Genomic DNA, 11908 nt, shown 5'->3' on the forward strand with positions numbered 1-11908 from the left:
AAAAGGATTTTCAGAACTATGCTACAATTAATACTCATAAGGATTTGTACCAAGAAACTATTGTGCCGTTTGTGGTATCAGCTTGTGCCATTTCCCAGATGATGGAGTAAGATTTTACAAGGTCCATTCAAGTCACCATTTATCTGGATGATGTGCTAATAACCAAGACCAGAGAACATAGCCATAATGCTTAAACATTTCTCCAAGATGGTAGTATGCCTTAGGAGATAAAAGTGTATGTTCTAGGCATTCCAAGTGACCTACTTGAACTACAGAGTCAACAAGACTGACAGCATATACCCTAGGTTACTACAGGAAATGAACTAAGAGATTGCTGCACTTTGGCGATGATCTTTGCATCGTCACTGTCCACTAGAATAGTGCCAGATTTTTTTTTGGGGGGGAGGGGGGGGGGTTAGCATATGTTATTCCCATGTTCAATAAAGGGAATAGTGATAATCCTGGGAATTACAGACCAGTCAGTCTTACATCGGTAGCAGGCAAAGTATTGGAGGATTCTAAAAGACAGGATTTATGATTAGTTGGAAAACAATAATTTGAATAGAGATAGTCAGCATGGCTTTGCATGGGCAGGTCAAGCCTCACAAACCTTGCTGAATTATTTGAGGATGTGACAAAACACATTGAAGGTAGAGCAGTGAATGTTGGTATTCATGGATTTTAGCAAGGCATTTGACGAGGTTCCCCATGGTAGGCTCATTCATAAAGTGAGGCAGCATGGGATACAGGGAAACCAGAAGACATATGGTGTATTGGCTTTCATTAGCAGAGGGATTGAGTTTAAGACAAAGGATAGCAGTAGATTGAAATTATTCAGCCTGGATCTCTGTGAATAGTGGTGTTCCACAGGGATTGGTTCTGAGACCTCTGCTCTTCGTGATTTTTATAAATGACTTGGATGAGAAAGTGGAAGGTGGGTTTGTAAGGTTGCCAATGACACGAAGGTTGGAGAAGTTACGGATAGCATGGAGGACTGTTGTAGGTTGTAACGGGACATTGACAGGCTGCAAAACTGAGCTGGTAAGTGGCAGATGGAGTTCAACATGGAACAGTGTGAAGTTTGAAAGGTCGAATTTGAATGCAGATTACAGAGGTAAAGGCAGGATTCTTAATAGTGTGAAAGAACAGAGGGATCTTAGAGTCCATGTCTATAAATCCATCAAAGTTGCCTCCCAAGTTGGTTGGATTGTTAAGGTGTATGGTATGTTGGCTTTCATTAGCAGGAGGATTGTTTTGAAGAGCTGAGAGGTTGTGCTGCAGCTCTATAGAGCCCTGGTTCAAACCATACTTGGAATATTTGTTCAGTTCTGGTCACCTAATTATAGGAAGGATGTGAAAGTTTGAGAAGATGCAGAGGAGATTTACCAGGATGCTGCCCGGACTGGAGGCCATGTCTTGTGAAGAAAGGTTGAGGGAGTTAACACTTTGCTCATTAGAGCGAAGAAGGATGAGAGTCTTGAGGGGTCTTGATAGAGGCGAGAGGCATAGAGTGGATAACCAGAGACTTTTTCCTAGGGAAGAAATATCTATCATGAGGGGAGATAATTTTAAGATAATTGAAGAAAGGTTTGGGCGAGATGCCAGAGGTAGGTTATTTGCAGGAGTGATGGGTGTGTGGTATGCACTGCTGGCCGTGGTGGTAGAGTCAGAGACACTTAAGCGACTTTTGGATTAGCACATGGGAATTGAACAATGAAGGGCATAAAGGCTACTCTGATCTTAAGTAGGATAAAAGGACAGCACAACAGAGGATTAGATTACCTAAGTGTGGAAACGGGCCATTTGGCCCAACAAGTCCACACTCACCTTCCGAACAGCAACCCACCCAGACCTACTTCCCCATCCTATATTTACCCCTGACTAATGCACCCAACACTATGGGCAATTTAGCATGGCCAATTCACCTAACTGCACATCTTTGTGATGGTGGGAAGAGGAATCCTGAGTACCTGCAGGAAACCCACGCAGACAAGCGGAGAATATGTAAACTCCACACAGATAGTCATCCAAAGCGGGAATTGAACCCGCGTCCCTGGCGCTGAGAGGCAGCAGTGCTAACCACTGTGCCACCATGCTGCCCTGAATACAGTCAGTGATCAGTGGCAAGTGGAATTCAATCCAGTGCATCAGCTCTCATGATTACATGATGAATGTGGCCCGGGGAAACACTGAGGATCACAGGGATCTTAGTGTTCATGCCCACCAATCCTTTAAGATAGACCAATTATTTAAAAAAGCAAATACCAATTATGCATCATTAGCCAAGACAGTGTGTTCAACAGCAAGGAAATGTTAGAATTGTAAGTAAAGCACCGCAGTCATAAAGGATCATTGGGCTGCCCTCTTAAACAGATGACTGATTGTGAATTGCTCCTAAGGGTCACCATGCCTCAGATAAAAGGTTGGGGTACTTCAGGGTTACGTCAGCCAGTGCAGGAATTCAACTCGTATTTTTGTCAACTGAACAAATCAACCCCCAAGTGGAACTGCATAAAATGTTGGTTCAACCATAGCTAAAAAGCATTGCTGTTTCAGTATCCTCATTTTAGAGGAGACACACATTGGAAAAGGTTCAGAGAAGATTTACTAGGATATTACCGGAGCTGGAGTGTTTCAGTTGTAAAGCTGGATTGCAGACACTGTGGTTGTTGCCCTTGGAACACAGACTGAGGGGAGACATGATTTGCAGATAGAAAATTGAGAGTCAAGGGTACTGGAAATCTGGAACATTTTACTTGTAACGGTAGGAGAGGCAGAAACCCTAAATATTTTACTGATATGAGGTCTGCACTCAGGATGCCACGTGCTGGAAGATGGATTAAAATAGTAACTTTTTTTTGACCAGTGCAGACTTGAGGGGCAAGTGTCCATTTTCAGCTCTCTAGATTTCTATGACTAGAACAATGTTTAAGTATTCACATCTTTGAAAAATTTAATTTTAACATTATGACCAAAATTAAAAATCTTACTTCTGCATGTTATGTTTTTCACCTTTTTTGCCTACTTACATAGCCTGTGATTCTTGATAGCCTACACCCCTCAGTTTGCATTCTCACCTGCCTCACATTGTCAGCAACTTTGATTTACTGGAAGCTTCAAGACATTAATGTAGATTAGTTTTTTTGCTGAAACAGAGGTCCAGGATCTTATGAATACCTTTTGCAAATCCTAGCGTACTATCTTTGCTAATCCCTTTGATCTTCTAGAAAAGTTGCATGCCCTTAATAATAGGACCTTCATCTAGAAGTTTATACAACAATGTACAAAAGAGCAGGTGGCCCTTCTGAACCTTTTACGGCAGTGGATCAATGACTATAAAAGACAGCTCTCAAAGGTCATTGTGATAATACAACCTTGACTATTGGAACTCAATGCATTTTCAGATCCAGACTAGAGATTATGTAGCTTTTTTTATGATCAGTATAGAAAACATTACAGATGACACGACACCACCAGCAGAATGCATACAAATCTTTGGGTTTAAGTCATTAGGGAACAGATTGTTCAATCACTGGCATTTCACATTAAAAGAAGTTTGCTGGGAAGTAACAAAATACATCTAAATCACACATCACAGTAACAGCAGAACAGCATTGGGAAACTTTTCTACATTAAATATCCTATAATAAATGCAAGTTGCAGTGAGTGATTATAAATAGCACGTACCAAATTGGTTTTGTTTGTGAATATTGTCTTTATAATGTTGGAAACAGAACTAAGCGTAAAAATGCAGCTTTGATCAAACTCTTTACTGCATAATTTTTTTTATTGACACCCTTCAAAAATTCCAGGACATACTGTATATGAGACAAACTTTTGAGACAAACTTATTCTTATTAGTGCTCAGCCAAACATTCACTGAATGCAGGAATTGCATGGGTATAAATATTTCAGTGATACAGGTACAAATGTAGAACCAAATGCAATAAAATGTACAGGTACTCCATGTTCCAATAACTGTAGCGTAACATGGTTCAAGTCGATTAAACTAACAATGCAGAGTACATCCCGCATATCATCTTAGCTTGGAGGCTACGTTTTTCTTTAAAAAGTACAATTCAAATTGACCACTGAACAGAAAGCTAAATTAGGTTAGTTTGTGAAAGCTCAGAAAGCATGTTGTTCCTTTGCACCAAAAATAAACAAATTGCTCAGATACTGTATCTTCAAATGTTATCAGTTGCCTACAGAATCACAACTCTAAGCTCCAGAAATTGCCTAGATATGCCTCAACATTAATACTACTGCAGCCCAGATTGAAAATGCCATGTGGTTATCTGCACTCAAATAATTTCATTTATACCCCCCCTCATCACATACATTCTAAACTTTTAAATTTAGATTTATACAGTTAAGCCTTTTATTTAGTCTATTTGTTGCCATTTACTTTAGTATTTCAAAAACAAAAAGAAAACTGGACCTCCAAGTTTTATGCTCAAACAGTATTTGTTCAAGACAACATCTATCAACTCTGAACCCAAAGTTATGCTAATAATAATGAATATTCACACATGTTTAGTTCTTTAAATTATTCCATTAACTTGAGCATTCAATTAATTTCAGCACCACATTGGTGCTTAATCCAAATGCAAACGGAATATCAGAATAAGCAATAATCAGTGATGATTGTTAGTTATTGTGACTTAATGTGATGACATTTTATTACTGGGCCATTCAGTGATTCAGATCACAATTGAAGTGGTTACAACTCAAATACACAGGTTCAGGTTACTTTACCAGAATACCAACTGCAGTTAAATGCTTCAAAAACAAAGATCACCCAATGAATGTGCAAGATCAGCACGAGAAATATTTCACATACTGTCCCCATTCTCATTATGCAAGTTGTTAACTGCTCATTTCATGTTCCAACTTTTTTTTAAAGAAATAGAATACAGAATTCTTAGGTAGCCCCAATTTTAAAACCATTAAGCACCACATAATGCAGCATACATAACCCTTTTCAAACTATGTTGAATATGTACTCCTGGTCAAAGAATTAAAACAAAAAAATCACTGTCTATCATGGTTATTCAGTGGTAAGATCAATAAAGAATATGGTGCGTAAACTGGCCAATAAGCTACCAAATAAACATCTATTCATCCAACCAGAGTGAAATATTGATCACTGAAATACAAGGATAATTTTGTCATGGTTAGTTGGGTAGAGCTACCATGTTAGAAACTGCCTAACAAAGTAGGCTGTGAATGAGTTTGTTTAAAAGCCATTGAAAACTCAAATGATGAGTCAGTGAGTTTCCAGAGAGTGCAACTAGCATTTAGACCAAGAAAGTCACACTATGTTCTGGATAAACCGATCTTAGTCAAGTCAACAGTAGGGACACCATAATGGGTCACAGGACTGCAACAGAATAAGAGAAACAATCTAGCTTCAAATTATTATTTCAGAAGTAGTTACAAGAGGAGTTGACATGTAGGCAGTGAGAGGAGAAAAGGATTGAACTATGCAGTGACGTGCCCTACCACAACAGCCTGTTGTCAATTATGAACCGTAACCAAGTAGAGAAGGCCAGGTGATGTTCATGGAGTATGAATGGGATATAGAAATAGAAAAAAAAGTGGCAATAAAGTGACTGCTAGCAGAAGTGGACATAAAGAGACACATGCCACCTTAAACTTTCATTTAAAATCAACCACTGCACTAAAATCTTTTAGGTGACAATGAATAAGTGCCATCATTGATCGAACTCTTCATGTAACAATACAGACAACAATCAAATTAAGTTGCAAAAAAAAAAAACCATTCCTTACCATAACATCAGAAAACAGACAAGGTTTCCAGAATGACACTGTCACTTATTCTCGAATAATTTTCTGAAGCCAAAATGGCAAGGCTTCATTTCATAGCACTTAATAAATAAGATGAGAGCCACATTGACATGTTTATATTATTGTCTCACAACAGTTCTCATCAACATAGTCACTACTATTTTTAGCTCATCGAACTTCACAACAAGACATGAAGTTTTAAAAAGGCCCATGAGCCTAAATATTATTGCCATTTCACAATGCAGCTTACAATAATGGAACCAAAATTAATTCATTGCTTTGGTGGCACGACCTGCTATTTAAATATAGAGAAATAGTAATTCTGTAGGGCAGCTTGTTAGCGACCAATTTAAACTAGGAAAATTGGATTATGGCAAAGCAATTTCCTGCATTTAACTCTAACTTCTAAACCTTTGTATTTTACTCCAGATTTTAAATTGAACTGTCAAATGGGAAACTCAGCAATCATTACAGGGGTAGGAAAAGATACTGCAGCATGCTGCGTGCAAATCAAAGTACTTGCAATATTATATTTTACATTAATTATAGGGTCAATTTCAATTACATTCACTTTGTTTTGACGTCCAATTTTGTTAATGCAAAACATTTGCAAAGTTTTGATGCTTCAAAAGCTAATTTCAAATGCAAAAGGAACAAAGGACATATTTTGCTAAGTCCCTCCTTCAGCATTGATGTTTGCAAAATGTAGAAAGTAGTTTCAAAAACATTCAATAATGTGAAATGATACATCACCTTTTTCTTTCTACAGTATAGCAGCAGGTTTAGATACTGTAATAATACTTCCCTAAAACACACATCGCTTCCTTCCTCTCAGCTACATACTATACGACATTTCTCCCATGTTTCTCTTTAAAGCAACGTATGCTTGTAAACAGCAACACCATCTACATGCACCATTACTCTATATGGTCAAATAGGTTTTCCCTTGGATCTTGAGTATTTGGCTTGATTATTAACTGATGATTCGGCTCACAGACTGGAGAGTGGGAAACTCATCATCCTCAAAATGTGAAGCCTTGTGGGTGACAAAGTCTTTCTGAGTCAGCACTTGTTGACATGTGGGACACACCTGGTAGTCAAAATCTGAATTCATGGTGGTTTGCCATGCATTTTTCTTGTTCTTTTTTGATTTGTTTGAACCTTGCTTCTCTCTTAAGTCCTTATGAGCAGAAAGAAGTTCCTGCTGCTTGGCTGTATCCGGCAGCAAAACCAACAGTTCATTGAATATTTTCAAGAAATTTTCTCCCAGAAGTTCTCTGCAACTCCTATAATAGTCTGCAGCAGAAATCCGACCCTGGGAACGCAAGACAGCGATGTAAAAATGAAAGTAAACCACAGTTCACCAGATGCTGAATAATTTAAGGAACAGTCCACAGGAAGCAAATAATTATCAAACTGAGACTGAAGCAAGCAACTGTTTTGGTGCAGAGTTAAAGAAGGTAAAGTACAACAACACAAAAGCCATGAAACTTCTACCAGGTTCCTATCAAAGGAATAGTAATTACATTGGTGCAAAAGCACCTCTGAAATAGTATTCCAGGAAGCATCACTTTTGATTTGCTTTCATCTCAGTTGATATGGGAAGTCTTCTGTGCAATTCAGGATTTACAATTAGAAGTCTCATTCATTGCTCAATCTGAATATCCATGATATGCAAAAAAAAGCCAAGGAAAAAGGAACATTTAAGATACTAAAGTAACTTGAGCATAAAACAAGTTACACCTGATAGCTATAAAAAAATAAAAATTTTTTAATAACTTTAGTTAATTCCCATTATTTGACTCAAAACATGTGTTACAATCTATTTTTATGAAACAATAAAAAAATTAAAGAAAACATTCTATGCCGCCACACCTTTCATGAACAGAAAGACATTGGAAAAGAAAGTATGCCCTCCTCCATCATCATCTCACCTTTGCTGATGCCGCTTACCTGTCTGAATTGTCCAGACTGTGTTTTGAATTTGTTGAATTTTGTTTCATCATTGTGCAAAATTGTATTTATTGATTGAATTAGTTCAACATTCCTCTGCTTAAAGTTCTCAGGAAGGAGATAAATATTTGATGATCTATATTGAAACAAATTAAGAACTATTTTGTGAAAACAGATCAAACAGAAAAGTCACTTCTAGTCTCATCTTTTCAGTCCTGTGCTTGCCATGATCACACCCAAAACATTAGATACAGGTGTTTCTGCTCTAACGTGAGTTAGCTTTAATCCGACTGGAGAATTTAGATCATTATTGCAGAAGATGAGCTTTCCTTACCTGTACTGGCTATGTGATCTGGCCCCATTAGCTTGAATGGGGCCGCTACTGCGTGATTTTCATGATCGCACAAGAACTGAACTATTATGTTATTTCAGAACTGACTGTACATCAAATTAGTGCATACAGTACACGATTACCGGTGGAAGCCAAATAAATCGTAAGCATTAATGGAAATGATTTTCTACTTTAATTCCTTCTACCTTTAGAACAAGTCTTTGAATTGGGATTACAAATTAACTCAGATTACTCTAAAAGGTATTGGTGATTAAACAATGGAAAAACACCACAAATTTTATTATCTAATAGATGTGAAAAACTAGGAAAATGTTTTGTATTTAGTACAAAAATACACACAAAACATTTATAAAATGTACATGAACTATAAGTCCACTTGCATGGCTTGCAATAATAATGTACCACTAAGTAGCTCTGAAGCACCCTGGAAATACTGCAACACCAGTAAATTAGGACGATATCAATATTAAACATTAAACATCCAGTCTCGGATCTTCAGAATGTGTTCCTAAATGATATAAATCTGTTTCACTAATAAAATCGGAGAATAAAGACACTTACAAAACATCAATTTGTACTTGAATTCAGGATTTTGGATGCCAGAAGCTGATGTATTTCATGCCCAACTTTTCTTTCTGATATGAAGTCCACAGATATTCAGAACCAATGTGCAGATAAATCATTCAACAGTGGAAAGCATCACAGCTAATTCCAATTCTACTCCAAAATGCCACACATTTCTAGGTGAGTGTCATCAGAGAAAGGGTTATGAATGGTAACGTGTTAGCAAATAAAAGCTAGATGCAAATAATCTCCATCAGATCTGCTCACATTCCAACAGAAACAACAGATTAAATCAAGATGATCTGTAATAGCTCAGTTATGTAAGTATGCAAGTTAGCTCACTGAGCTGGAATATTTATTTTCAGACATTTCGTCACCATACTAGTAACATCTTCAGTGAAAGTCTCCAGAGAAGCACGGTAGTACGTCCCGACCCCTCTATGTATAGGTCTTAATTTCTTAAGATGGGTGATGTCATTTCTGGGTTATTTCCCCAAAGGAAGGTAGATAGGATCTAAATTGACATGTTTAGTGATGGAGTTCAGGTGGGACATACCAGCGCTTCACTGTAGACTCTCACTGAAGATGTTACCTAGTATGGTGATGAAACGTCTGAAAACAAAATTTTCCAGGCCAACAAGCTAACTTACATACATACTTATCATCAACCCCCTGAGCTACAAACCTTCTCAAAAATCACTAGCTCAGTTCTATATTGAGCAATGAAGTTACTACCTGAACCAATAACATAAGACTATAAAAAGTAGGAACTGGAGTAGCCCTTTCTACTCCTCGAGCCTACTTCACCATTCAACAGGATCATGGCTGATCAGATACTCCACACATCCATTTTCCTGCATTTTTTCATAACCCTCAATTTCCCTACTGATCAAGAATTAATTTAGCTCAGCCTTAAATATATACAACGTGGAATGATATCTGGGAAAATGCTAGAAGAATTACTATTTGTAACAGAACCCAGGCTATCCAGCTGAAGATACTTCATAGGGCCCATATAGCACCGGTTCGATTGGCAAAATTTAAGGCAGGAGCATCTCCAATGTGTCCTAAATGCAAAATAGAGGTGGGCACTCTTGTACATTGCTTATGGACCTGTCATAAGATCCGCAGATATTGGACTAAAGTAGCAAGCACCCTGACAGAAATTTTAGGAACGGAAATAAAAGTGGACCCCGTATCTCTCCTCTTGGGCTTTTCGAACTTTCCCTCCCTGGACACGTACGGGAAGAGACTATTTTCTATTCTTTCTTTCTGTGCAAGGAAAAATATTTTGATGAACTGGGTGTCGGAGGGCCCCCCTGGACTTTCAAATTGGCACAGACTAATTATGGAATGTATTCCCCTTGACTTCCTTACAAATATGGTGCACCGAAAGACCGAATTATTTTATAAAATATGGCAGCCCTTTTTGAATTACATAAATACAGATATTTCGGCTATCCTAACAAGGGCTTTTATTTAATTGAGATTACAAACCTGGCTGGTCCGCGGCCCCTCGGGGGAGGAATCCCGCACGAATATGGGTTTTATCATATCTGATGTTAACACATCCAGAGCATGTAAGAGACTTAAATATACACTCTGGTTAGTTGTAGGTTAGATTAGTAGATAGTTGAGTTTTGTTTGTTTGTGTTTTTTTTTCTTTTTGTTTTTTTTTGTCAAATTTTGGTTATTGTATATTTGATCTAATTGTATATCAATGTTTATATCTGAGAGTTTTGTTTATTTTTGTAAACTTGTAAAAATGTTAAATTTCTAATAAAAATATTTAAAAAAAAAATATATACAACGACTCTGCCCCCACAGCTCTCTGAGGCAAAGATATCCAAAGACAACTCTCAGCAGAAATTCTTCCTCAACTCAGTCTTAAATTGGCACCCATTAATTTTGAGACTATGTCCTCTGGTTCTCATGAGGGGAACATCCTCTCAGTGATTAATGTCAAGTCCCTTAAGAGAATCTTACAAGCTTTAATAAGATAATAAGATAATCTCTCATTTCTCTGAAGACCATCCCTCTGAACTAGAGATTATTCTCTGAGCTGCCTGCAACACCTTTTTTCTCAATAAGGAGACTAAAAGTGGGGGATCCAAGATGGCGGCGACCCAGCAAGTCTGAGTCTATAGTGCTCCTCCCAAGACTTGGGTAAAGTGGGTCACCCACCCTCACCAAATCATTCATAATAGCTGTTTAATTTAATTAGTTGCTTAGTATTACATTTAAACAATCTAATATTTAGTAAAAATGACCAAAGGGAAGGGAGCCCTCAGCTCTCAGCAAGCAGGAACCCCTCCCCCACCCGCAGCTGCCTACAGTGACAAGCCTTGTGGTAATGATCTCCAAACTGGATGCTTTTATCGAAGAATCCCGAAATCGATGGGACTCACTCTCGACTGCGCTGCAGAAGCACGACCGAGACATCCAGGAAATCGAGCACCGAGTTGGAGGGGTGGAGTTAAAGGCCGCGACCTCTGAAACTACAGCGCAATCGGCCGTGGATCAGGTCCGGACTCTCGAACAACGAGTCCGGACCTTAGAGAATTACACTGACGACCTCGATAATCGAGGTCGTCAAAAAAATATTCGTTTGCTGGGCCTTCCCGAACGGGAAGAGGAAGGCCAGCTTACAGCATTCCTTGAGCAGTGGCTGCCACAGCTTTTAAATCTGGAATCTGGATCAGGTCAGGTAAGGGTGGAATGGGCCTACCGGGTCGCAATACGCGGGGCCGGCTCGAACCAGCGCCCACGCCCAGTCATGTTCCAGCTGCAGAGCTATAGGGAGAGGCAGATACTCCTAGAAATCTTGGAAAAGACCCCCAAGCTATGATCTATAAAGGATCCAAGATCATGTTATTCCAGGACTTTTCCCCAGCTCTGGTGCGAAAGAGGAAGGCATTCGACGAGGCGAAGAAGTGTTTAAGGGACTTAAATATTCAGTACTCCTTACGCTACCCAGCGACGCTGCGCTTTAACCATGAAGGATCCATGTATTACTTCGGACCGCCAGAAAAGGCCAAGGAATTCTTGGACTCTCTTAGATAAATTGTAAGAGATAATGGATGTTGCTTTGCCTTTCCCCCCGCTTTGGTTTATATCCCCCCCTCCCTTTTCTTTCTTTTTTTTCTTACTTCACTGTTTAATACTATCATGGGGGGTGGGGAGAGGGATTTGATTTTCTCCCCCCCCTTGGGGTTTTCTTTTATTATT

The 11908-nt window shown here is 38.7% G+C and overlaps 1 protein-coding gene across 1 annotated transcript in view; it reads right to left on the minus strand.

The window, feature by feature from the left end:
- Positions 1 to 3418: 3418 nt before the first annotated feature.
- znf598 (zinc finger protein 598) overlaps positions 3419 to 11908 on the minus strand; it is a 72641-nt gene continuing 64151 nt past the window's right edge. Inside the window, exons 11-12 of the mRNA XM_043711100.1 lie at positions 7765 to 7900; positions 3419 to 7126 (exon numbers count right to left, since the gene is read on the minus strand). Of these exons, the coding sequence (XP_043567035.1) occupies positions 6785 to 7126; positions 7765 to 7900 (478 nt within the window). The 3' untranslated portion in view covers positions 3419 to 6784. The remainder of the gene's footprint in view (positions 7127 to 7764; positions 7901 to 11908) is intronic.

The sequence above is a fragment of the Chiloscyllium plagiosum genome, chromosome 21 (genome assembly GCF_004010195.1).
Source record: "Chiloscyllium plagiosum isolate BGI_BamShark_2017 chromosome 21, ASM401019v2, whole genome shotgun sequence".
Lineage (NCBI taxonomy): Eukaryota > Metazoa > Chordata > Chondrichthyes > Orectolobiformes > Hemiscylliidae > Chiloscyllium > Chiloscyllium plagiosum.